This window comes from Haemorhous mexicanus, chromosome 13 (genome assembly GCF_027477595.1).
Source record: "Haemorhous mexicanus isolate bHaeMex1 chromosome 13, bHaeMex1.pri, whole genome shotgun sequence".
Taxonomy (NCBI): domain Eukaryota; kingdom Metazoa; phylum Chordata; class Aves; order Passeriformes; family Fringillidae; genus Haemorhous; species Haemorhous mexicanus.
The window spans coordinates 5,098,690-5,125,533 of NC_082353.1; the positions used below are offsets into that span (position 1 = coordinate 5,098,690).

Below are 26,844 nucleotides of genomic sequence, written 5' to 3' on the forward strand. Positions count from 1 at the left end.
AATTCTGAGACACAATTCTTGTATTGCTTTCTCTTTCCATACCAAAATTAACTAATGCATGGTGGTGGCTGAATTTCTAAACCTTTTTGTGGTGCTGCTCCATTATCTGTCCCTTAGCCTCTATTCAGATGGCATTGTGCTTTGTACCCTCTGGGTTTTGAGTCAAAGAAAAAACAAACCCCTCAGAAAGCTGGATAAGGCTTGTCTTAAACTTACCAACAACCCTCAGATCATTTATACCCTAAATTTTTATGTGCATCAAATTGGGAAAAAGTCATGAGAAAGTCTCAGTTATACAGGCAACACTGTTGGGAGGTGATTACCTAAATCTAAATTCCATACTGAGGTACACTTTATTTGTGGGAAAAACTTAACCTACAAAAAATGGCAGAGCTGGGATCTCTGTCCTTGCCCTCTTGGAGAGCTGCCCACCCTGTCCAAGCATGACCATCCAGGCTGGACAGGCCTTGGAGCAGCCTGAAGTGTAAGGTGTCCCTGCCCTTGGCAAGAGGTGGGACTGGATGATTTTTAAGGTCCCTTCCAACTCAAAAACCATTCTGGGATTCTGACTTTGCCCAGATCACACTTGGCAAGGTGAGATCAGTAGCAGGGTTTTTATTGTGTTTTTGCTGGTGTGACCTTAAATCCTGTCACCAAAGCAGGTGTCTGTGGAAGAGGTCAACGTGGGCAGAAGGCTCAGCCAGTGTCAGGACAATGTGACAGGCTGGTGTAACATGATGCATCCACTGCCAGGTGCTGGAATTCCTTTCCCCTCTCCAAAATAATGCAGAAAATCCCCAAATTCATGCTTTGCCTCTATGTCAGAAAACATTTGTGAGTTATCAAGGTATCACTTTGATCACTTTTAAAATTCTCCCATCTTGATAGATAGAAGCAGAGAACCAAAGGCAGCACATGTTTGATGTTTATTTTGTTTTTTATCAAACCTTGATGGCTTTAATTAGCCTGATTTGAGCATCTACCTGCCCACAGATGTGGAGCTGCTGACAAAATGATGGTAGAGTAAGAAAAGCCTCTCACACAGTCATCCACATGCACACACTTAATATTTGTGCAGATATTTTTTCAAGACGTGCTGCCCGTTCTTGGTTTCTGAGGTCCTTTCCCCATCCATCAGGTAGGTGAAGTGAGGGAGCAGGGAAATATCCAAAACTAGCTTCTTTTAATTAAAGGTTCTTTGCATTCTTTGTCTGAACCCCAACTGGATCTCTCTTGCTTTTACACTTGCAATACCCAACAGGGTTTTTCCAGAAAAATCCCTGGCTTATGTCTAAGCAGCTCTGCAAAATTTTGCTCTGCTTCCTTTCCACATCATCCTTTTGGTGGTCTCCTCCATGCCAAGCAGATGCTTCTAGAAGGATAATCAGCATTTTTTCTTGCTGGCTTTGGGGGCTCTTCTTTTATTGTGCTCCTGATACTCTCCTAGTGCAGCTTTTGGTGATTGTGTGATTGTCCTCTTTAACTTGAAGGTGAAGAGCAGCAAAGTGGTGTCACTGTGAATTTTCTTTGGTAGCTTTGTGTTTCTGCCTGAGTGATGCTTCTTAGGGTGCTGCCAATGCTGCTGGAATGAAAGATGCCAGAATCAGGCGAGCTGCACTTAAGCTGAAGGATTGAACTCTTCAATAATTTGATTTTTTAATTCTTTTTATTACTAAGGTCGTCAGTGAGGATTGAAATGGTCCAATAGAACTGCATGTTAGAACTGGATTTGTTTGTGAACTTGGATTAAAGGAACACTGTTAAGCTTTTTAAGAAAGAAAATTGGCTGGTTGACTTTTTTTTGCTGTCATCAATACACATTTATTATGCAACACCCTCTAATTTGTAACAAAAAATTAATGGAAAAAATGCTGTTATTCATACAAACTAGGCTGTGGAGACTTGGTTTTGCTGGACCTAAATCCTTCCTCTGATGAAGATTTTGTGGTCTTGAGGCTGTGCCTGTCCTTGATAGGCTCTGCAGCTGGATTTAGCCAACAAGGGTTGCTCCTTGGGTAATTCCTGCTTAAAAATAATCCCACTGGCTTCTGCAGATTTATTCCTGAAGCTGATCACAATAAAAACCACTGCCCTCAAAAAAATCAGTAAAAAAGGCTGCACTTGCCAAATAAAGGTGACAGCAATCAAAAGCTTCATGTTTGAGGTCTCACTGGTGTTAAGATGAGGAGGAGAGCCCTTGACAGTGTTCCTGTGGAAAATTCAGATCAGTCCTTTCCCATGGTTTGATGTGTTGGTATGAAATGCTCCCAGAGATGCTGGCACAAAGTGACTCCATGGTGACCTCCCCACGCCTCACTGGGAGTGTGGCACCTCCTGGACTTGGCTAACAATGACAGAGAGACACTGTGTGTTGGCACATAGTCACTGGTGTCACCTCTCCTCCACCCTGTGCTCACTGCTGGGCCATCAGAAGTCCTCTTGGCCACACATTGATGGTTTCTTACAACTCAAACCTATCCTGCCAAACTCCACACTCTGTGTTCTCTGCCCTCAGGGAATATGGAAATGGTGCTTAACGCAAATAATTCACATTTTTCCTTTTAATTGCCAAAATCTGAGCAAAATGTAGCACTGGGGTGCATGATGAGAATTCCAGGTGGTTGTGTCATGGAGCATCTGGACAGGGATTTCGGGTAACACTGGGCAGAGCCACAAGAAGGCATTTTAAAAATAAGTTAATAAAAGTAAAGATTTATCTAATAATCCTCTTTTTGCCCAAATAATCTTGGAGTGATTATTAAGTGTTTATGCTCTGTCTAAAGAGGATTATAATTAGGACTGGGACGTGGTCCAGCCCATTGCTTCCATGCCACAGTGCTGTGAGGAGGAAACCACAGTTAAATTGTGTCGAGCACGAAAACCTGTGACCCTCGAGCTCCTTTGGGCTTGTTCCTTCCCCTCTCCTGACTTCTGCTTATAAAATCTTTCTCTTCTCTCAATTTTTTTTTTTTGTTTGTTTGTTTTTATTTTGCTTCCCAAGGGCATGATGATGCAGTGCCATGTGCGGTTTTGAAAAGTGTGGATAGTTTTAGCTTTCTCCACCACCCAGTTCATCAGAGGAGCTTAGAGATCCTGCAGAGGTGCAAGGAGGAGAAGTACAGTAAGGCTCCACCACTCACCCTCCCCTCTGATACCACACTCACAAGTCCAGAAATGGAAACCAGGTGCATTCCATGTAGAAAGGATAAAAAAACAGTGCCTGAGGAGCCCTCCATGGTCAAACCTCAGAGCAGTTTTGAACCTATTGGGAAATGATTGGGCAGAGTTGAAAGAGTCAAATGAAAAGCAAACCTATATCTCTTGAGATCTTGCAAAAAAATGTTTTGTTGGCAATTTTCCCATTTACTCACTGACATTAATAAAGAATGTTCCTGATACAAGGCTGGTACAGCTGGAATTCAGCTTAATTTGGATTTCATTGGATTTCAGAAATACCTCTAGCTTGTGAAAATATTGTCTCCCAGGGCTTTTATTTAAAACATTGTCAATGTTATTTTATGGAATGATGCACTTGGTCTCCATTTCTTCATCTTCACTCCTCTGTCATGTAATAAACTCATCCTGCATGACAACATGGACACTTTTGCATGCACTGCTCTATTTTATTTTTATATTTAAATAGATATTTGGTGCTCTCACGTTTAGATACATTATTTTCCTACCATTATTCTCTTCATTCATGTTGCCTGTTAAAGCTGACAGAAATAGAGCTGCTCTGCATGGGCAAAGCCTCAGCCCAACTTGCTTAAACTTCATGAAATTTTGGTGTAAGTGGAAACCACCTTTTTTTCTGTAGAGCTGAGCACGGTAAGTACAGTAGGTGCATGTTAAATCTTCATGAATATGGTTTTCCTGTTAGAAACCTTCTGTCAGATATTTCTGCTTCCTACAGCACGTGGGGTTGGGGGAGCAGTGGTGGTTTAGGTCTTAATTTAGGCTTTCAGTCTTAATTTAACTACGTTATTTTCCCCTACAAGTTCCCAACACTGCTATAAGAAAATATAAGGGAATGATACTAAATTTTACTTGATTTTTGATTTTGTTAAAAGGTGGTGTGCCAAGTGACCTTACTGATACTACAAAGAAACTATTGAAAAGGAAGATAGTTATCAGCAGAGTAATTTTACTTGCAATTAATGAATCAATTTAACTTTAATTTTTAAGTTGGCTCAGAAGTATGAGAGATTTTGGGGGGTTTAGTTTGCATTTCCTTAGGTGAGAAAAAGGAAATTCACACAACTCAAATGATACTTAGAGCTTTAATTTAGTGGGAAGCAGGAAGTTGAGCTCACTGTTGAGCTCAACACCTCAAAACCTCACTAATATAGATGAGTCCACACAATTTGGGATCTCTTAGGATAAATCCAATGAGTGGGTCTAAGAAGAACATTGCCAGTTTGTGAACTGGCATCTGACCAGGCAGATGAGTCATTCTTGTTCTGCATTCAGAGATCCTTCCCATGGGGTGTGCTGCTGCTTCCCCAGGCTCCCAGCCTTGGCAAGGAGCCTGTGGAATGTTCTGGTTCAGGACCCATCAGGTTTTGGGCCCCACAAGTGAGCTTGGCCCCAGGGACTTGGCTTTTCCCACAGGTCAGGTGAGGTTACACATCCACATCATCCTTGAGACAGGAACCAAGGTCATCCCCTTGTTTTGAGCTGTGCAGTTAGCTCTGAACAAAGAGAGAAAACAAATTGGTTTGATGAGTTTATTGAGATTCCCTGTGGGTCCCTTGGCATTCAGCTTCTGGAGCCAACTGCTCTCCCTTCCCTCAGCTGTCAGCTGCTTCCCTAATACCCTTCCACCAGTTCCTCCAGAGCAAGGCACTGGGTTTAGACACCTCTGAATCAGTACTGGAGGTCTGCTGGTTGGTGTTCATCCATAGGGAGTCGACAGGGCTTATCCAAAACTCTTCTCAACAAGGGCAAAGACCTGTTGGGTCAGTCAGTCCATTTTTCCAAAACACTCCTGCTGAAGGAAAGGGAATATGCTTCAAAAATCAGAATAATTTTCTGCCTGAGGTGTAAACCAGATCAGGCTGTGTCTGAGCCTGACAGAAGGGTAGAAAGACAGATTTGGCTCCAAAAAGAAGGGTAGGCATTAAAAAAATCTTGGAAATACCAGTGAAATCCCATTTCTCATGGACTCCTTTAGACAAGAAAAGCCTTCTGGGCCTTAATGGGGGAGTTAACAGGCATAATAAAATATATTCATTTAATCTATATTAAAAATTGATCCAGCTAGACATTAGGTGCTTTCTTAGTCTAAAACTATCTACACAAAGTACTGATGCAATATTTTAAGCAGATTCCTGCTTATTCCAATTCTTCCCTATTTACAGTTGGGTTTTTGTGCTTTAAATCAGGACTTTGGACACAGAAACGCCAGTCTTGAAAGAGGTACAAGAACACTCCTAGGACAAGAAATGTAACCCAAAAATGGCTTAAAGGGCAAAAGGAGGGATTGAAAAGAGTTTTGAGCTTGGGTATTGTTAACTGCTCAGATGCATTACCTGCCTGGCTTTCTAAAAACCTCCAGTGCTGGAGATGCCACACCTTCTCAGCAGGAGTGATTTGGTTGGTCCTGCCTTGGAGCACAAGCAGGATTCAAAGATCACCTGGGACAGCACACACTCAAATTTTCTTTTGTTGACATTTCCAGAATATTTGGGCACCTTTAGATGCAGAACCTTAACCAGGTGGACCATCAGCCATTTCAGGAATCTCCTGCCCAAATCAAGATGAACAGATTCTCCTGTTCAGCTTCAAGATGAGCTATTACAGCATCTTAGCAGGGCAAGGAGGGTGGTAAATGTCCTGTCAAAGGGTTGTCTTTTGTAGGAATTCATCTTCTCCTCAGGAATTCCAGGCTCAGAACAGCAGGACAGGCTCAGGTCTCAGCGTATTCGCTTTGTGTTCATCTTGCAGAATAAAACATCCCCAGGACACCTTTTAGCCCAGCACTTGGGCTGCATGAAATAGTGGAATTATAAATATTTGGAGGAGGGGATGTGCTGTTGCTTCCTTCTGCCCTGATACAAACCATAGTCTAGATTTTTTTCTTTTTAGAAAGCTTTTTTTTTCCCCCCCTTCTTTTCCCACTGTAGATGTCTCAGGGTAGAATAAAGCATATTTTTTCCCATGCTGAGGTGAGAGCTGTGATTTTTCCTGTCTCACAGCAGTGATTTTGAGACAGTTATAAAATTGCTCAGCTCTTTTTGTGTCAAACTCCACATTATCAGATCTTTATGTTTTTGTGGTTTGGTGACTTGAGGTGTTTTGTTGTCTACAATAATTGTCTCCTGTCTTCCTAAGTGCTTGGTTACAAAACATTTCCACTTCAGGGCAGATAACAGCTGCTACTGTAACCATGTGTGGCAGCTTCTTGGCTGAATACAAAATAGATACTTTATTTAATATATTGTTTTATTAGATGTATTTTATTACAAATAAATTATTCCAGGTATCAAAGGATATAGGCTTAATAGACAATCAAGCCTTTATAAAATAGTATAGAAGTGTCTATAATAATAATAGAAGTGGAAAGGAATAAATGAAATATATTTCATATTAAAAAAACACATTTCCTTCAGAATTGGTAGATTTTTACAGATTTTTATTTTTAAATCCTTCCTTGAAGTTTCTGACCATTTAAGCAGCTACTGAATGAAACTCAGGTCTACACTTGAGATACAGATCTGGGCCTCTTCTGCAAAGCCTTGTCCATCCCCATTCCAGAGTTAACTTGTTTGTGAAGCCAAAGTCTTCATTTCCAAGGCATTCATTTATTCCTTAGACACTTCTTCTCTCCTTGCCTCCAAATATATGGACACGTGCAGCAAGTAGGAAATGCTATAAAAAGTAGGAAATGCTATCAAGCACTGCCTACTTGCTGCACATGTCCGTATATTTGGAGGGAGGGAGAGAAGAAGTGTCTAAGGAATAAATTACCATTTTTCCAAGCATTCTAATTATGTCCAGGTGTTTTGCCCACACAGCTGGGTTATCCCATGCACAGTGGAAAGCTTGGGAATCCCTTGGACATGGAGAACGTGAGTGGCTGCACCCATCATCTCCTTCCCTCACCCCGTTTGCTAGCTGGGACAGCATGTCCCTAAAACACCCTCCATGTGTGTGGGAGAGGAATGAGAGGCTGGAGCAAGCAGTGTTGCTCACGAGGGTGATGACTCTGGCAGGGAGGTGGCACTGGGGAGCGATGGCATCCCTGGCGCCCGGCTGTGCCCGGCATGTGCCAGGACACGTCGGTGCTGCTCCGCGCCAGAGTCAGGCCTCAGCTATGGCTCTGCTAATTGTCTGTGGGGATGGCTCTGCTAATTGTCTCTTGGGTTTGAGCCAGCTGGAAACGTCTTCCTCATGTGCTGCTTCAGGTATCACTCGGAAGAGCCCGCGGACGCCGCTCTCAGACCTGCAGGGAGTCAACACCATCAACGAGAGGAGCCCACGGTAAGGATCCTGCTTTTACCTTGGCATGGCCTGGGGTCTGGGATGGGAGAGCACTGTCTGTAGCTGAAAATGACTGTATTGGCATTTCTTCCATCTCACCTATCAATCTTATCTTCTCTTCCTTCTTTGCCATGTGATTGGGTCTAAACGCCTTTCCTGACTAAACAGCAGGCAGGAAAAGCAGCTTCCCTGTGTCACAGGCAGCAGTTGTTGGGGATGGGTGTATGAGGGGATAAGAAGCTTAACAAAATGAATGAATGTGCCAATATCAAGGAAATAGTCATTCAAGGAGGGCAGGTTTGGGTGCAGAACTGCATACAGCATGTGGTGCCTCCAGGCACCCTGGAATGTGGAAAACCTGAAAGTTATGGAGTTTGAGATGGTACTTTGCCAAATGCTTGCTTGTTTTCAGGGGGGAAAAAAAGCACATTTGCTTCAGAATTGATTGATTTTTACAGATTTTTATTTTTAAATCCTTCCTTGAAGTTTCTGACCATTTAAGCAGCTACTGAATGAAACTCAGGTCTACACTTGAGATACAGATCTGGGCCTCTTCTGCAAAGCCTTGTCCATCCCCATTCCAGAATTAACTTGCTTGTGAAGCCAAAGTCTTCATTTCCAAGGCATGTCTGGGCACTGATCCTTTTCCCAACTACTCTTGCGCTATCCCTCCTCACATCCCAGGAGGTCTGATGTTCCCCATACCCCTCTAAAGGCATACAGTGCCTCTCTGCTTCCCTCTGAGCAGGTGTGTGCTGGGGAAGGAAGTGATAGGAGCACCCTCAGCTCCTACAACCACTGCTTGGAGCTGCAGATATCCAGGGGTGTCTTTTTGGCTGCTCTGAGGTTAATGAGAAGCCCAGAACAAGTCAAGAGGAGTCTAAATCTGTCTCCTGAAATGGGCCCATTAAATCAGTCCTTGCATCTCAGTGGCTTCCCTTCCACACAAAATTAAATATCCTTCCAGGATATAATGAAGGCTCATTTTTTAATGGCTTTAATGCCAAATCGCCACAACAAAAATTAGATACACATGGTCCTTTTTTTTTTTCTAGGGGAAGAAAAGTGACTTCTTCTGGCTGGTTTTGTTCACTATGTGCTCTCTGAGTGCCATCAAGAATAGACTGTCCTTCCTCCTCTGAATTCCTCCCCTTTGAGAGAGGCAGTGGCACCCTACTGAAGGAGAACTGAATGTTCTCATATCATTACAAGTCCATTTCAGTGATTCAGAGAGCATGGAATTTACTTAAAATGGTGGGATTGAATTCATAAATTTCTGCCACTTCTTGAATTTGAGCAGAAATCCCGGTGGTACAAGCAATGCCACCCTATCCTGGGAAGGTGATGCAACCCTGGCTGTCCTCCTCAGCCTTTGCCACCCTCCTTTCCTTTCTCATACTGCTGCAGCTGCTGGGGCCCTGGTGGGTTGGGTTGTGATGACAGCCAGTCCTTGGTGACACTCAAAGCAGGGAAGGTTGGTGTCTCCAGAGGTGACGTTCCCTGATTCCAGCCCCTCTGATTGTGCAAGTTTCCCTCAAGATAACGTAACGTGAAACTTTGTCCTTTGGAGATCTTCCCTTGGAGATAAGAGGATTCCTGCAGTTTCTCTATCCAGCCTTTGGAGCATCTGTAAATTGGGACAGGGCTTTTCTTGAGTGCCCAACTCAGCTTTGGAGGCACTGTAGTGTGGGAGCTAGGGCTGCCAACATTTTCATAGCCCAAAATATTTCAATTATCTCAGCAAAGGGACATTGTAAAGGCAGGGAAACTCCTCCTGACCCAGGCAAGAAGGAAGATGTGTTTATTTACTGTGGGGTTCAATATGTGGTCAGCTCTGGGTATGTTGCTTAGCCCATGCCAGCACAGCAGACAAATCAGCCTATAGACAGCCAGAATTGAGGAATTGTGTTTTTCTTCCTCATCCTGAGCAGCTGCGTCCTACCAGCAGCCTCAATCTGAGCCTTTATTTGCAGAAAAAATTGTTTTTGGAGTCATTCAAACTCCTATGTTCCCCCTCCTGTGACACCTCAGTAGTGTGGTCTGTGATCTTCCCTTGGGCATCATCAGTAATGGGTCCCCAAATGTCACCTTGGCCCTTTCCTTCTGCAAGTACAAACCAGATGTCTCACAAGATCTCCGAGGTCCAGGCTGTACTTTCAGAGTAGGCTGGTGGTTTTGATCCCTTTCATTGTAGCTGCTTTTGATCTGGAGAGTCATGTCACCCTTGATGAATGTTGGTACTTGAGGTAAATACCAATCTTGCACTTGTTGGGCAAGAGCAGGTGAGCACAGAGGTGCAGCTAACACGGCTGGAAGAGAGATTGGCATTAGCAGCTTCCCAGCAGATCAACTGGCAGGCCATTTACAGCTCCAAATTAAACAGGAATTGCTTTCAAAGCCATCTCATGATCATGTGGTCGCTGATAAGTCTGGTTGTGCATCCAACCTACAGGATAGCCCGGGGCCTGTTTCTAAAAGCAAGTTTGAGGCATGACATCACTCAGGAAGTCACTGGGGAGGATTTTGGGAGCCAAGTGCTCTCCTCTGATCTCAGAAAAAAGTGGATGGGTGGTTTGCACATGCTGGATGGGAAACCAGACTTCAGCAGGGTGTTCCAAGTGCCTTCCCCAGCTGCTGAGAAATGAAGGCCAGGCCATGCCTAACCAAAACCACTTGGGCTGGTTGGGATCCTGCTGGTTTGTGCTCACTAGGGACACTTTTATGTGCAGGGGTGTCTGAGCAGGTGTTGGTCTGGAAGCAGCTGGCTGGGCCAGGTGAGGGCATTGACCCCAAAGTACCAAAAGCCTGCATCTGTTGCCATGTGGACATATCCATCCTAAAGTGTCCCTAACAAACACAGTCCTTTTATCTCTTGGGTTTTTTAAAACCACGTGGGAATTTCTAGGATTTTCCAGAGAGGTTGGCCAGGATTAGTGGTGTTGTAAGTCCCAAAAGTTTTAGTGGTTCCCATCAAGTGGTGATTTTTTTTTTCCCACCTGCAAACAGGAGGTGGATAGTACCTGAGATGTAAAGAGAAGAAAGGTGAACAGGAGGGATCACTTGGGTATTCCAGCTTCTCACTAACCATCTGTGAATGGAATGCTTAAGAAAGCAGGTCCTGGAGCACTTAGCCAGGGGTTTTGCTTTGCTGTGATTGATCCCTCCTTATAATAGTGGTCCATGTCAAAATGCTGATTTAATAGGATCAGGAAGGAATTTGGGAAGTGCTTAGATGAGGCAGCGAGGTGACGTTGCTCTGAGGATCTGGCTCCAGGCTTTGAGCTGGCTGAACGTACAGCTTTACATCCTTTAATTTTTAATTTCCATGTGGCACTTGGGATTTGCCTTTCATCCAAATCAAGACTTGAAGGTAAAGGACTGCCTTGTTGTCAGAGCTCAGAAGTGGCCGGCGCCCGAGGCCACGTTTAAACCACCGTGTCCTTCAGCATCCTCATGACCTGGTGCAGCCTGGAGTCTCCTCCTGGTCCTTTTCCTCCTGTCTGAGATAACTTGGGGGAGGGGGGGGGTGTTGCAGCCACCACATCCTTCCTTAGATTGCTTTTATTTCGTATGAGGATTTCTGCAAGGCTGATAAAAAAAATTAGAATTTAAAAATCCCAACAAACCACCAAAAACCCACCAACCCAAAAGTGTTTTGGTGGAGTGCTGCCCATAAGAGGCCTCATGTCCCCCAGACACCACTGGAAGCCTCCTCATCCCTGGAAATTCCTTGTCCTATGTCTAGTTTGGTCAAGTATCCATTTCCATCCCTCCAAGAGAGGATGTTGGTTCCTCTCCTTGTTTCCTTTAGTCCTTCTGAAGCCAGGTGAGCATTTCTGGAGACCACAGCAGTAATGCTCCATGGCAAAGGAGACCAAATTGAGTGACTGATTTGTAATCAGGTCCCAGAGAATGATTCTAGGTCAACGCATCATCCAGCTGGGGCTGACATCCATCTTTGCAGCAAATAATGAGTTTATTGCAAATTAGATTTGTTTTTTCTTTTCCCAATGGAACGATTATGTGAATTTTGGGAGACATTGTCAGCACCAGATGTCATGGCCTCGTTTCCTTCAGGCCACCAAAGGTATCTAGAGGTATCTGCAGACTCAAGGTTTCTGTCTGGGAGAGCTGGAAGCTGTTTTTGTCCTGCTGTTAATTTGTTCCTTTTGTGAATATTTGATCTTTGAGAGGTGCTTTAGTAGTCGATGGCTCCATGTGCTGTCTGGCACCAGGGACTCATCCATGGGAGGGAATGAACAATGGAAAGAAAACAGCAGCAGCTCATTTTCTACCAGTGGGTTGTTTTATGATCTGTTTTTATCATGTTTTTTATCTCTTCCTAACGGTGTCTGGTGTTCCAGGGATGCCTATGGAGTTGGCTGGAATGGCCGGATGGGGATGAGGCACAACAGGCTCGCCAGCCCCGGCACCTTCCTGGACAAAGATGGGATATTTGTCAACACCACCAACAGCAAACTGCTGGAGAGGGCCCATGGCATCCTCATGTCAGTACCCAGGAGGGGATCTGGGCTTTACTCCTGGCACAATGAGCAGCAAGGGTAGTTAGGGCAATGTAAATAGCCAGGATCTAAAACTCTCAGGGTGCCAAGCTGACTTGGAGCTGTCTCCCAGTTGGGTCAAAGCAACCCCGGTACATTTGACATGTCTGATTTAATTTGTCTCATGCATTCAGAATGACAGACAAAGGGATGAAAGAGAAGGAGCAAACCTTCTGGTCACACCAGTCTGGAGATACAGCAGTCATGTAATGCAGTCACACTTCTAACATCTTATCAGAGTTTCCATTATAATTATCTAGGCAGGTGATTCACGCTGCAGCCTCCTCAAAGGTTCAAGGAGCATCCCAGGCTGGCTGAAATGAGCATGGGGTTTGGAAAGCAGGAGGCTGGTCAGTCATTTTGTGACCTGGCTTCTTGGCTCTTCCCAAATTCCCAGCATGCCATCATTTCCATTCCCATGAATTGGATACATTCCTCTCAGTCTGCAGAGTGCAGGGGCAGCCCCACTTCAGTGCTGGCTACTGACAGCAGCTGCTCAGGGGGATGTGGAGGGGCTGGTTTCATCAACTCCTCCATTCCACCATTGCACTGTGGGTTAACCTGAGCCATTTATTGTCTCCCCAGGCGAAATAAGAACTTCAAAGCCAAACCCAGTCTCCCAAAGGTGAGTGAGAAGCAGCATTTTCCCCCTTGTGGTTTGTGGGTTAAGGCTGCAGTACAGTCATGTGATGCTGCTGGATATGAAGAAGACCATTGTGTCTACACCAAGACTTTGGTCAACTCAGCTCTGTTCAGGGCTCTTTAATTCATATAAACCCAGAGGATTTCAGCCCTGATTTCTGCTGGGAGAAAGAGATAGAAGCACTTACATCCTCCTTGGAGCTGCTCTGTCTCATTTTTCCTCCTTCTGAGAAGGAGTATGTACATGCTGGTGGAATTTAATAGCTAAATCTCTAAACTAAATTGAGCAAGTAAGTGATGCAGGAGAGCTGGTACCTGATAGACAACAACCTTGTTACTTCTCCTTCATCTTGGCTACATTTATTGTATTTTAAAAGATGCCAGGACATCTATTGTGCCTAGAAGAATAAGGCTTTTTGTGGTCCTCACTGGTGCTGCATCCATGGTCAGGAGCAGCAGAAGAGGAGCAAACATTGTTTTTACTCCTCTCTATGTCTGTCTTGCACTTGGTGAGGCACTGATGCAGTTAATCAAGGAACTGCTCATTAACAGTGAGGAGAATCATAGAATCATGGGATGGTTTGTGTTGGAAAGGAATTTAAAGGTCATCCAGTTCTACCCCCTGCAATGGGCCAGGGTCACCTCCCACTATCCCAGGGTGCTCCAAGCCCCATCCAGCCTGGCCTTGGACACTTCCAGGGATCCAGGGGCAGCCACAGCTGCTCTGGGCACTCTGTGCCAGTGCCTCACCACCCTCACAGGGAAGCCATCCCTCAGTGTTCCCTGTTGAGATTACATCACCTAAGGAAGTCCTGTGAGGGTAAAGGTGGGATATAGCAGAGGGTGTGGTGGCAACAGCTGGATTTTCTATGGATTCTCTCTTTTTCCACAGCACTTGCTGGATGTGAAGTCCCTCAAGCACCTCACCAACCTGACATTGCACGACCGCATCACCAAATCTCTCCTCCACCTCCACAAGAAGAAAAAACCACCCAGCATCAGTGCCCAGTTCCAGGTGAGCCCTTTCCTTGGATGGAGAGAGGGGAGCCCCCTGCTCCAGGCACACTCCTGCCCCATCCCCTGCAGCATTCAGGCCATGAACCCCACTGAGGGCTTGAGGGAACTGGGAGACATGGCAGGTATTTAAAGGGTGCAGATCAAGAGAAATAAGAGTGGGGATGGGTATGATGGTGGAGCAAGGTGGGAAATGAGGATGAGCTGCTGGGGGAGATGCTGGTGCATCCCTGTCCTCTGGGACATCATATTGTGGTACTTTCTCCCCCAAATCATGTTTTTTGCAATCCTTACACTCTCATCCAGCATAACCTGTTCTAAGACAGAATGGGAATTTTAATAGGGGCAGAAAAGTCAGAATCCTGCTGCATTATCTCCTGGTGAGCAGGGGAGTTCAGAGGAGGGATTGATCTTGTGTTGTCAGTCAGTAATCCCCTAGGGTTGGTGCAGGGAAAATAATCCTCCAAGGACTTGGCAGTGGGCTCACAGTCGGACTCAATGATCTTAAAGGTCTTTTCCAACCTGAATGTGATTGTTCTACATGTGCATCACGGCTTGGAAACTGCTACAAGACATGTGCACAAGCAGGTGGTAATAATAGAAAGCAGCTTTCAACTTAAAATCTGGGTTCTAAGCATGTCTGGGTTGGTTTTGATTTGTAATTTTGACTGCTTTGGGGTTTTTTTTGGAGATGTGGTTTATATTTAGAAAATCTCCGTGTGGGTAAGATTAAATAATTAAAAATGCATGTACACACATGTGTATATATAATTTGCAGAATGCACATCTGTGAATTTATATATTTAGCCTTGTCTAATCTAATGATATTCTGGTCAAAATTCACTCCTGTAGAGTTTAATTCATACCTGTGGAGGGGGTAAAACAGGGATGTCTTGGAGTGAAAGGCCTTCCCAAAATCTATTTATGCTCCCAACAAAACTCTGAAAAGCCCTGGGGGGGCAAAAATTGATTTTTTTTTTTTTTGGTGTGTATTTTCACAGCACATTCAAATCAAAGATCCCTAATCTCAGGGAGCACTTGTTAAATAGAGCAATTTTGAGGGACAAAGCAGCAACATTGCTTTTTTAATCAAGAGCAAACAAATAAAATTGCAGTGCATGGAATTGGGTCACAGGCAGGAAACACAAATGTTTCCTAACGTGTTTTTTTTTCAGAGAAACATTGCTTTGTGGCTAATACCTCAGCACCAGGCTTGCAGCTGCTCCATCTCCTGTGGATTTCCACTATCCCTAGACTTAGGGTAATCTGTAGGGGAAATAGCTGCCTCAGAGTGTGCTCCAGGAGCAGGGATGGCTTTCAGGATGGAAAACTAAACCACTCAAACCTAAAACTGTGGAGCTAAAACTTCCAGCCACATGCAGGTGGTGCCCTGGAGACAGGGGTGGAAGGGTTCCTGAAGGGCTGAGTGCAGGTGCTGAAGGAATGGCTGGCTGGAAAGTTTTGCTGGCAGAGGGACAAAGGAGATGGGTCCAGGGTTAATCCAGCGACTTCACGTGTCCTTTGTGGATTCCCGACCACCAGATGGCAGAGGGTGCCTGGACCATCTGCCCCACTCAGAATGGCCCTGAGGGGATGGAAATGCCCATTCCCACCATTTCCAGCACTGGGAGCACCCTGCTTGCTGGACTTTCAACAAAGGGCTTGTGTCCCTTGGGTGCTCCCTCTGCCTCCCACTACCCTGTGTGGGCACAGTGGGTTGCTGCAGCATTGCTGCTGATTGAAAGCTCCCAATAGGTGCTTTTTTTTGTGTGAAAAATGAGTAGTTTCAGATTTTAAGAAAACCAGGAGCATGGCAGCAGAGGTCTGCCACGTTGTGGCATTCCTGCTGCTCCCTGGGACAGGAGCAGGGCAATTTGCATGAAGTTAATGTACATAACACAGCTGCATCACATGTGTGTGGGATCCATCCCTTGCTCCTTCCAAAATCCTGGATGTGAATGAACATCCAGGATTTTCATGTTTTTCTAAACATGAAAGGCTTCCTATAAAGATGCCTTTGAAATGATCAGAGGGAAAACAAGGCTTCCTGTGAGCTGATCTGTGGGCAAAATGCTTCTTTGTAATACCACACCAGTTTATTAACTCCTGTGTTCCAAAATTTATAACTCTGCTTATAAGAATATCCTTTACATGACTGAGTTTTCAACTCTATTAAAATCAGGAGTAATCAACTCTCTAGCCCTTTACCAATGCCATGTTTGTAATGTGCTCAGCAATTAGAGATACCCAAAGTATTTATAGGACACAGCAGAAAAGTGTGGCTGAGGAGCCTGGCCAGCACCAATGGACTCAGCACACTCTGGTTTTCAGCCTGGTTGTATTCCAGGACCTTGTGATTCATCCCAAAAAGCCAAAGGTTTGCAAGGTAAAGGGATAACTCAGCATGACATCCCACTGGAGCAGCTGCCTCTAGAGTGATGCCAATGTAAATCCACTTTTATGGGAGAGAGTTTTAATGACGATGAATAAATAAGGGGAAATAAAAAAATGGAACCAGGAAACCCCTTTGTTCTCAGTGATCCCTGAGTCAGGATCATGCCAGCATTGAAGCTCTTCTCTAGAAACAAACCATGAAGTGTTCAGGGTTGCAGGCTTCAAAAATATTTGTGAATTCCCAATTTTCCCTTGGTAAAACTTTCATTTTAAAAAATTCATTTTTAGGCCAACAGTAAAGTTTTGGCAATTAGAAATCAGGAGTAAATCCTGCCTGGAGTCACTTTTGGGAAAGGAAAATTTGATTTTTGTTTAAATCACATCAGTGGTTGTTTTGTGCCAGGTGTGAATTCTTGTCTTGGCACTCCCATTCATGGCTGGAAGAGGCTTGTGGTGTGGAGTGGGATGGGAATTTGGGCTCCAGGGAAGCCAGAGATCTGAAAAGCCAGCCCAGCATTACATTTATCTTTGGTTTCTTTATTGGGGGCAAAGAGAAAATCAGCCAAGTTGCTTGTGCTAGAACACTCATTTGGGAGAACAATTTCCCATGTGCCTCATTTACTCATAATTAATTCCTATTTTTGTTGGTTTGTGATTTAATCTTTTGGATTTTCATTACCCACTGTGGTCTCCTCTCCCTTCCCTGTGTCTCCTCTGTTGCAGGCATCCCTCAACAAACTGATGGAGACCCTTGGCCAAGCAGAGCCCTATTTTGTCAAGTGCATCCGATCCAACGCTGAGAAGGTAAATGGCATCCTGAGAAAGCAAGAACCTGCTGGAAATCAGCTTGGGAGTCTTTTGTCCATTTTTACAGGGAGTTAGATAGGAAACAAATCCTCAAATGGAGCTGAATTTGGAAGATTTGGGCAAGGGGAAGCATGGATTTATCACTTGAGTGTCACTTTTGATAAACTGCAGTGGTTCTTCTTGTATTTGTAGAAACCATAGCATTTTGATTTATATGAAAAAATATTGGCTTTAATAAATGAATTTGACTCCTTTGAAGTTTCTAACCAGCCATAAGAGAGATTTATAGAACCATGAATTCACTTGTGCTGGGTCTGAGCCCTGAAGCTTCCTTAAAATAAAGTTTCCATAGGTAAAAGCAGATATTTTTAGAATAAACCACATTGATCAGACTGACTCATATTTCTTGAATTTGACTTTACATAATTGTGTTATGGACCCTCAGTTCAAAATGTAGGGATGCTTTGTAGATTAATCCTTCAGAGTTTTACCCAGGCATTTAAAGCTGAAGCTTTTTGCATTGGAGATTATTTACTCACTCGAAATTTCACCCATTAACTGTGCCCTTGGGGGGTCTTTTTCAATTGAAATGCAAATTATTTTCTTTAATGGCTTTATTTCTCTAGTTATCTGTTTGAAAGTCTCAGAAGCAAACAGGATTCAATCCCAGTGGGATTAGTTCAGTTCCTGGGGACCCACATTCCCTCCCTCCTGTAGAATGTGTGTGTCATGCACATGTGCTGCATCTGCTGAACCCTTCACCCATCCATGCATTTAAAAGCTTCACTGAAAGGAAATATTTGCTCATCCTTGGTCTGGTTTTCCCCTTGCAGCTGCCCCTGAGGTTCAACGACAGCCTGGTGCTCCGGCAGCTGCGCTACACAGGGATGCTGGAGACCGTGCGCATCCGCCAGTCAGGATACAGCTGCAAATACTCCTTCCAGGTTGAGTACAAAGGGCTTTGTCTTCCATCTCCTTTGGCATCATTAGCAGAGCTGTCTGAGTGTTGCTGGTTCATTTTTTATCAGGGTAATTCATTTCTAGCTCTTGGAAGGCAGTGGATGTAACAGGCTGTTCTCTGCCTATGAGCCAGCCTAGACCTCAGGGAGCCCCCCCTGCACCATGATTTTTGAACAAAACCAGTATTTTTTTACAACATGGCTCCCTTTTGGAAAAAAATGTCTGATTTGCACGTTCTCTTCTGCATCTGGAATTACTGGGAGCAGTGTTTGCCCTGTCGTGTTGGCTGTGTCCCATCAGGAGGATGATATGCATCCTCTGAACTGCTGGAGTTAGCCAGCTTTTCCTGTTTTCTTCTTTTCCATATGTTGGCCAGGTTTTGTGTACATGTCGGTCCTTTCATGCTTTGCTGGTGCTGATTGGTTTCCTGCTTGTGGCTGCTTTGGGGCAGACGTCGTGTTCTGCACAGCAGCTGTTTAGGAAAAGAAAAATGCTCAGCATTTCTTTGCCTTGAGCAGGTTTCCCAACCTTGCTTGGGAGGATCTATCCTCTTGTACCTCCTTCACTCTGTGAATCCTCCCAGCAGTGACGGCAGGAGCATCTCAGGGATGTTTTGCAGATGTTGGTATCTGCCTTCCGTAGTGGCCCTTGCTGGGGATTTGGAGCATTTTTTTTGCTGGGGTTGACCCTGTGGCTCCTGCAGAACCTCTCCTCCCACGCTGAAAAATGTTTGAACCTTGCTGGGTCTCTGCTTTGATGTCTTTCCCATCAAACCACAAATGTTGGATGAATCTTGGTGTTCCTTGGTGCGTAAAATGTTATCTGTCCTTCTCCTCGCTCCAGAGGTCCCGTTTCATGCGGCCAGTGCTGCAAATCTGTTATTTATGGGAGAAAGTAGCAGCAGGATCCAACTAACCAAATCTTGGTGTTGCTTTTTTCTTTTCCTTCTCAGGATTTTGTGAACCATTTCCATGTCCTTTTGCCACAAGGGATCAGTCCATCTAAGCACAATATCCATGATTTCTTCCGGAAGATAAAACTCGATCCAGACAATTACCAAGTTGGAAGAACAATGGTAAATGTCCATCTTCAGCTCAGCCTTTAAGACACAGTTATAACATTTGCCTGTGTTTCTGTCTGGTAAATTAATCTCTGTGTATGGTTTTAATTAATGAAACTATTTTTCTTCTGATTACCAAAAATCAGTTATTTAAATGAAACTTTTAATATTATTAACATAAAAGAGTAAGGAATAATATTGTTTTGTTATTGATTGTAATGCGACAGCCTCAAAAAACTCATGTCCTCCAAAATCTCTGTGTGTGTGTAGACTTAGCTTGATATGATAGTCCTCATTTTGCCTCTCCTGGTGGGAAGGCTCTGTAATTCAGAGCTTAGAGTCACAGGCTGTTGTGAAGCTGCTGAAACCTGTTAGAGGTGCCTTCACAAAAATCAGCTCCTCAACTTTCCTGGATGTGGAAACCAGGAGGATTTGACTCGTGGTCTGGGAAGCTTGCCATGCTAGTGTTTTTTGGGTTGTTTTGGCCAGGTTTTCATGAAGGAACGGGAGCGGCAGATTCTGCAGGACCTGCTGCACCAGGAGGTGCTGCGGAGGATCACGCTGCTGCAGCGCTGGTTCCGCAGCCTGCTCTGCAGGAGGCAGTTCCTGAGCCTGCGGCACGCGGCCATCAGCATACAGGTGGGTGCTGGGGCTGGATTCCTGTGCAAATTACCATCCCCAAATCCTACAGACAGAGCCCGTGGGTAAAATCAGCTCTCCTGTCCAAGGAAGGAGCTTGCAATCAGGATTGACTCCTTCTGCCATAATGGGGGGAAGCTGGAGAGGTTGCAGGAAGGCAGGTGCTGTCCCCTCTTCACACAACACCCGTTACAAGGAATGCCCTGCTGTGTTTGCAGAGATTTTGGCGGAGCTACCAGAGCCAAAAAAAAGGCAAACCATCCCCAGACCCTCAGGTTCTCAGCAAAGCCGCTGTCATCCTTCAGACCCACTGGCGAGGCTTCGTGGAGCGGCGCAGGTTCCTGCAGATGCAGTTTGCAGCCCATCTCATCCAGAGCTGCTGGCGGGAGCACGCGAGGCGCCGGCACGCCGCAGCCACCAGCATCCAGGCGGCCTGGCGGGGCCACCGCAGCCGGCAGGCGTTCGCAGCCCGCAGGAGCAGGGCCGTGTGCCTGCAGGCGGCGTGCCGCGGCTACCTGGCACGGCAAAGGTAACGCCCTTGGCTTCAGGGAAACAGGAGTGTGTTTTTAGTGATGCTCACAGGGTGGATGGTGTCACTACAGTGACTTGCACAGGGCAGTGTCCCTTCTTGTATCCGTGACCCTCTCCTGACCTGCCCTGGTCCTTTGCTTGCCCATGCTTTCTAACAATTTAGCTGCACGTCCTGCTCTTGGAATAAGCAGGGCCTATTTCAGGTTGGAGCACGTAGGCAGTGCAAAGCCAAGGCCGTAAATACTCACAAGGGTTTTTTTTTTTCCTCTTGGCAGCAGCACCAGTTTAAGTAGCCTATTTTTAACTCAGATTGCCTCACCAATCTGGTTGCTGTGCTGGCTCACAAGGACAAGGGATACCGGAGCAAGCCGTTGTGGAGGGCACAGGCTTTCCAGCCATGCCTCAGCTCGCTGGCCAGGGGGCAGGTCACAGTTCCCTCTCCAGAGGTGCTGCCTGCAAGGTGTGGAGCACCTTGACGTCACTTGGAACATTTGGGAGCTGCAGAGAGCTCCTGGTGCTGGGCACAAGTCCCTGCTAAGTTGTTCCAGACGCAGTCCGGGGAGGATGGCGAAGATGGAGAAGCCAAGGGGGTGTGATGGGTTAAACTTCTCTGGCTCTGACAGCTTATGAAGGAGCTAGACCAGGGATGGAGGCTGGACCCGCTGCTGTCGGCACGAGGGGAGCTTTCAGGTGCGTTGGGGCAGCCCTTTGGTAGCAGAGATGGCAGAGGAGGAGGAGGAGGAGGAGGTTTAAAACTGAATGTGCCTTGCCTTGTCTTGCACCACATGTGCAGGAGGGTTCTGGAGTTGCTGGTGGTGGTGAGGTGATGGTGGTGGTCGTGATAAAACACCACTAATGCAGTGCCTTGAAAGGTTCTGAGTGGATGCAGGGCTGAATATCCTGGTTTTCTGCTTTCTTCCAGGTTTATAGCTTTGAAAGAGCACCAGTTAAAAGAGATGCAGCTGGAGAATGGCCTGGCAGGTAGAGAAGAGGATGGACTGGAAGCAGATGGTTTGGAAATTAAGGGCTCTGACCCATCTAAGTGGGAGGACAGCTCATTTGAAGAGCGAGTGAGAGCTGTGGAAGAACATAAATCACTGATGGAGAATAATCGGGTGAATCACATGGACCCACTGGATACTTCCCTGTACAAAAGGCATGAGAGAGCCAGCAGCCAGAGTGGGATGGACACCGAGGAGGAGATCATCGTGAGAGAGAGGCCCAAGTCTCTGGAGGATCTCAACCAGAAGAAAGTGGTTCGTGCAAAGAGGGAAAGCCGGAGGATGCGGGAACTGGAGCAGGCGAAGTTCAGCCTGGAGCTGCTCAAGGTGCGCTCCACGGGCGGGCTGTCGCCTTCGGAGGAGCAGCGCTGGTCCACCGAGCTGGTGCCCGAGGCACCGCACTCCCCTCAGGGAACCCCCGAGAGCGAGAGCTCTCAAGGGAGCTTCGAGTTGTTAAGCAGTGAAGATACCTCAAGTAGTAAATTTGTTTCCTTAGTCTTAGATGAGCATGACACACAGTCATTTTCCATGGACTCCCTGCCCAGCAGTCCCCAGGCTCAGCTGCAGGAGAAGCCATTCTGTGCAGGGGATGGGAACAAGGATTTGCCTGGCTGCAGACAGACCCCAGCAGACACGGTGCTGCCTGATAACCTCACCAGGAAGGAGCGTGGGGTTGGTGACCCCCAGAATGTTATAAAGGCTCACCCAAGAGAAACCCTCCTTTCCAGCAACCTCCCCACTTTCTATGTTCCACCACAAGACAATTTGAAGGTGAAGATGGTGGAGAATAACCTGAGGAATAAAGCAGTGCAAAGAGAGGAAAGGACAGTTTTGTTCTCTGAGATCAGGAAGGACTCTGAGCCAGACCAGGGTAAAGCCTTGGAAGAAGAGGAGGAAAAGGATAAACCCTCTGCCAAGAGAGAGGAACGTGGGACAGTGGCAGCAGCACGGGCCCTTTCTCCAGGTTCTGTCATTAAGAGACTGGAAAAGCTCAACGTGGAGAAGGAGGAACGGCAAAAGCAGCTTCAGCTGCAAAATGAGAGGGAGATGATGGAGCAGATTCGTCAGCAGAAGGAAATTCTGGAGAGACAGCGCAAAGCCTTTGAGCAGCAAGGGAGGGTAGAGGCTTTGCAGAGGACAGAGCAGAGCAGAGTCAAGGACCCTTCCCTCAAACCAGCCAAAAAGCCAGACAGCCGGCCTCAGTCAGTCCTCATCCTGCACCCCCAGAGCAGAGGGGAGCACAGCCCCACCCCAGGCACGGCTCCAAGCTCAGCAGTGGACATCAAGGGTCTCACTGTTGGGACCAGGGGAAGCTCTCCAGCCCACAGTGCCCCCAAAGACCGGCCTGTCAGCATGTTCGTGGAGCCCCGCTGCCATTCCAAACCAGCTCTGGACCCCAAGGACCACCCAGGCAGCCATTTCTCAAGGACAGAGCGCCTCCGGCAACCTCGGGTGCCCAACCAGGCCACTGAGGAGACGAGGGCAAGCTCCATGTTCTTCACACCAAAGGACAATCCCTTTGGCCTCCAGTGAGTAAAGACATGGTGGGCTTTCTCCTGTGCTTTCTCCCTAGGCTTTCTCCTCAGGCTGTCTCCATAGGCTTTCTCCATGGGCTCTTTTTCTCCATGGGGCCTTTTTGTATAAAGGGTCCAGAACGTTGTTTCTGGAGTCTGCACAAACCTCATAGTTAAACAAAGGGTTCTTGATGTTCTAGCAACGAGGAGGTCAGAAGGAAAGGAAAAAGACCTGGAATATGATTTCTCAGGCTCTTACGACATCATATAATCCAGGGGAGATGCTTATGGACATGAGCAGGTGAAGAGAGTCAATAAGCAGGCTCAATACTGTTATTATTTAACCTACATGAATGGGGATAGGAGTTTATTTCTCAAAGTGAAACATGATGAATAAGTTCTTAGATTTTTGGGTAGTTGGAATAGAAATGACTTGATGAGGCAGAAAATTCCAGGATTTTCCTTGTTTACCATATAATTAATCCAGCAAAGCCATGTGGACACTGACCATTGCAGATGAAAAAGCACCAACTCTCCAGAGAGAATGTGGGAGTGAATGCTCTTTGGAGACTGTATCATTCACATATGTAATTAATTACACCTGTAATGGACTTAGCAGTTGCTCAGCTCCATTGTTTTGCTTAACCTTGTGCTGCTCCAGGGCCTGGAGATGGCAGCAAGATCCTGGGACAATGTCTGCTCCCACTCTGTTGTGTTGCTTAAGGTGCCTTGCCTAATTCTGGGATGGTTTTGGCCATGTAGCTCAAAAAGGTTATAAATCACCCTCCTCCTAAATCCTGCTGCACCCTTTCCAAGGCAAAAGCTCCCAGTGAATGACTGTTGGTAACTCAAGGTACCTCCACATGTAGTAGTGTTGTGGTTTCTGTGCCGTTGTGACAGGAGAAGATTCCTGTTGAAAATTTCTTTTCCTGGTTCATGTGCAACATGAACAAGCAACAGGAATTAAGAATTTTAAGTTTTGCTCTGCAACAGAATAGTCACGTTTGCGGATCCTAGAGTACAAAGATACAATCCATAACCACCTTGCTGTATAAAGTTGACAGCCAGAATGTTTTCTTTTTGTGTCTTTTGGTATTAAGTCCAGTCCCGAAGAATTCCAAACAATTCTGAAACCCCATGACCTCAGACTTGCAGTTTAGTCTTGACTGCTGGGACGCCCAGGATCTGGGCTAGGATGGTGGGAAGGCTTTTGGGAGAGGATGAAAGATCTCTGTTCTCTTGTGTTTCAGCAGAGAGGCAAATCATCAGTGCCTTTCCAAGGGTGAAATAGCACGGAAGCCATTTAAGATGCCTGGGTCTGGCAGAGGCGAGGTGAGTCGTGACTTGTTTATTTTCTCTTTCCATTGAACAGGGGGAAAAATAACTTAGTTGGCCAGTTTTCCCTCAAAAGCTTCAAAGAAGTGAACTCTGAAGCACAAAGGCTGCTAGACATGGGAAGGGGGATATGACAGCTCAGTAATCTCCACTCCTTCTCTTAAAATGAAAAGCCCTGTAGGAATAATTTATAGCAGCTCTGGATGAAAGGATCCCGTGATCCTGATGGCAAACACTGTCCAACGCCGTCTTGTCTTGGTTTGGTTTAACGTCTCCGTTTCAGTGACACCCATGATTGTCCATTTTCACCGTCCTGTCTTAGTTTTTGTTCTTCCTGGTCCTTTGCTGTTTTCACTAGACAGAATACTGCATCCCCTCCATGGGGTGCAGTGGCACTCAGAGATGTCTTAAGGCTGCGTGGGTAGAGTCTCCTTTTTGCTTTAAAACCCTTCTTTTCGTTTTGTTTTGTTTTGTTTTATCCTTTGGTCAAGCAGGTGCCCAGACCGAGCCATAAAAAGAAAGCCCGCATGGCGCGGACGCGCTCCGATTTCTTGACTAGAGGCACTTTTGCTGATGGGGAGGGGGATACGGAGGAAGAGGATTACGATGGCAGTTTTGAGTTCCTTCTCTCCTCTGAGCACCCTCCTCACGCCGAGGCGGTGCCCGCAGCCCGCCTGGGGCAGGCCTGTTACAGTGACTCCGAAATGGTAATTGTGTCCAGCGTGGTGGGGGAGCCTTTCTTCGCTAACCTTAGCTGCACTGATCCCTCCACTGCTTCTTTTCCCACTCCCAAGGATGCTGTAGATGGGTGAATTTGGCAAACACAGCAGAAAATCACAGATTCACAGAATCACGGGATGGTTTGGATTGGAAGAGACTAAATCTCAATTCCAACCCCCTGCCATGGGCAGGGACTCCTTCCACTAGACCAGGGTGCTCGGCGCTCCATCCAAACTCTATTTCTTGCTCCTGGGTTGATTAGATATCCACCACACTTCCCACAGTTTTCCTGGAGCATTACAACTTGTATTGCACCTGTTCTGGGGGCTTTAACCTCATCTTCCCCTTGGAACCTTTTGATCTAAAAATGGATTAGATACATCTGTAAAAAAAGAAAGTAAATATTGTTCAAAAAGCAACAGATAACAAAAATTATGTAAATCCTGTGGCTTCTTTTACTTTTGATTTTTTATGCTTAGCCACAATATCCAATGATTACTTGGTCCTCAATTATCAGAGTGATGCTAGCAGACAGCAGCTCAGAAAAAGCAAAACCATGGAAATTGGGCAATGAAAACAAAGTGAGAGTGAAATAGTGGATTTGAAACAAAGACAACCAACCAAAGTGTTTTTTCCAAGCACAGTGACAAGTATCCCTTAGCAGGTCTGACATCAGCCAGCACAGTGGAGCTTTTCCATCTCAGGCTTAATCTCCCACCCACATAAGCTGCTTTTGGAAAATCACAAACCAAGAGATTTCAGAAGTGGAAGAGGCCAACAGATTCCAACCTGCCCATCATTTTTTTCCTGAGGTAGTGGAGATGGCCCCATAGGAGTGTGGTTAAACACCAGGAATCCTGTCCTGCTGTGAGAGTTTGGGTGGAGTGCTGGGTAGGGCTGCCATGTTCCTCTCCTCCAGCTGCAGTACAGGATGTGGAGCTGAGCATAGAACCAAAGAAAAGCATGAAACCCAAAGCCAGAGATTTATTTTGTGCCACAGCATTGATGTGTGTCCGGCAAACATCCTGTGTGACCCTAAAAGCTGCTTTTCCAAGAAAAGCAGGTGGACAAGGAGGGCTTTTCATGACTTTTCTTTTAGCAGCTCTTATTATAAAAGATAATTTTTCCCAGGATAATTTCCTCACTGGAAGAGGGCAGAGATTTACAAATTCCATGATGTTTTTAAGCCTGCTCTTGATAAATTTGGTGGGTGTTGAGGCAGGACTACTGAAAACCTGATTGAAAGACACATCTCTGTGGGCTGAGATAACCTGGCTGCACCTTTATGCAAGGTGGATTGGAAAAGGGAGAATTTTATGCAGTAAAATAGAAACATTGGAACAAATAGAATCATAGGAACATTTAGGTTGTTGATTCCAACCACAAACCCAGCACCACTTTGTTCACCACCAAACCATGGCCCCTCCATGCCATACCTGGAGTGCCTTGCTGTGCTCCTGGAGGCTGCCCACGAGCAGAGGGAATTGTAGCTGTAGGAATCGTTCCCTCTGGGGTGTGAAAAGTGCTGTGCTGCTGCTTGGCAAGCTCCATCTTTGGGAGCATCCTGGGTCACTGTACTCCTTGGAAGTGCTCCTTGGGACTCTGCTCACCTGGTTTAACAGCTCCCACTGCATGCGAGTAGCAGTAGGTGCCCCCTCTCTCCTGTCTCTGCTGTGTCCCTCCTCTCCTCTGCTCTCCAGCACTGGTTCTAACTGGTGGTCAGGACTTTCCCCCCTGGTGTGGTAAGTTCTGCTTTCTAGGCCAACACTACCCCTGACGTTGTGTGCTCTGCACTACCCTCCATCTGTGTGTCCTGACAATGTGTCCAGTGTTTCCATCTGTCTTTTGTATTGCAGGTTTGGGACCAGCCCTTTGGCTTGGGGCTTTTTTTGGGTCAGGATCATCACAAGTAGCAAAATTTAGGGACTGTTTATTTGTATTTACTAGCAGAGCCCAGTTGGGTGTTGCAGATGGCAGAGCAGCCTGTGATAGAGCTGGATGGTGCCTCTTGGGGGGTTTTGGGTACAAACACAAAGGTACAGGGTTGATGTCTGTGCAGACACATTGGTTGTGTCTTGTGACAGTCACATGAAGGCGAGCCTGGCAGCCATCATGTGCAGGCTGGTCCCTGTGCCAGTGAATAGCTCCTTCAGACAGCTCCTGCCTCCAGCTATGACTTCCAA

At 46.0% G+C, this 26,844-nt stretch overlaps 1 protein-coding gene across 12 annotated transcripts in view; it reads left to right on the forward strand.

Moving 5' to 3' along the window:
* Positions 1-26,844, forward strand: part of MYO9A (myosin IXA) — a 175,545-nt gene that overhangs the window by 131,077 nt on the left and 17,624 nt on the right. For 5 of the 12 annotated variants that reach the window (XM_059858011.1, XM_059858018.1, XM_059858012.1 and 2 more), the window contains 13 exons: positions 3,002-3,121; positions 7,407-7,482; positions 11,847-11,990; positions 12,630-12,669; positions 13,579-13,701; positions 16,818-16,898; positions 17,735-17,845; positions 18,814-18,936; positions 19,411-19,560; positions 19,779-20,089; positions 21,014-22,621; positions 23,857-23,938; positions 24,433-24,648. In XM_059858011.1, the coding sequence (XP_059713994.1) occupies positions 3,002-3,121; positions 7,407-7,482; positions 11,847-11,990; positions 12,630-12,669; positions 13,579-13,701; positions 16,818-16,898; positions 17,735-17,845; positions 18,814-18,936; positions 19,411-19,560; positions 19,779-20,089; positions 21,014-22,621; positions 23,857-23,938; positions 24,433-24,648 (3,185 nt within the window). The remainder of the gene's footprint in view (positions 1-3,001; positions 3,122-7,406; positions 7,483-11,846; positions 11,991-12,629; positions 12,670-13,578; positions 13,702-16,817; positions 16,899-17,734; positions 17,846-18,813; positions 18,937-19,410; positions 19,561-19,778; positions 20,090-21,013; positions 22,622-23,856; positions 23,939-24,432; positions 24,649-26,844) is intronic. The other 7 variants (XM_059858014.1, XM_059858016.1, XM_059858015.1 and 4 more) reach the window with 6 other exon arrangements.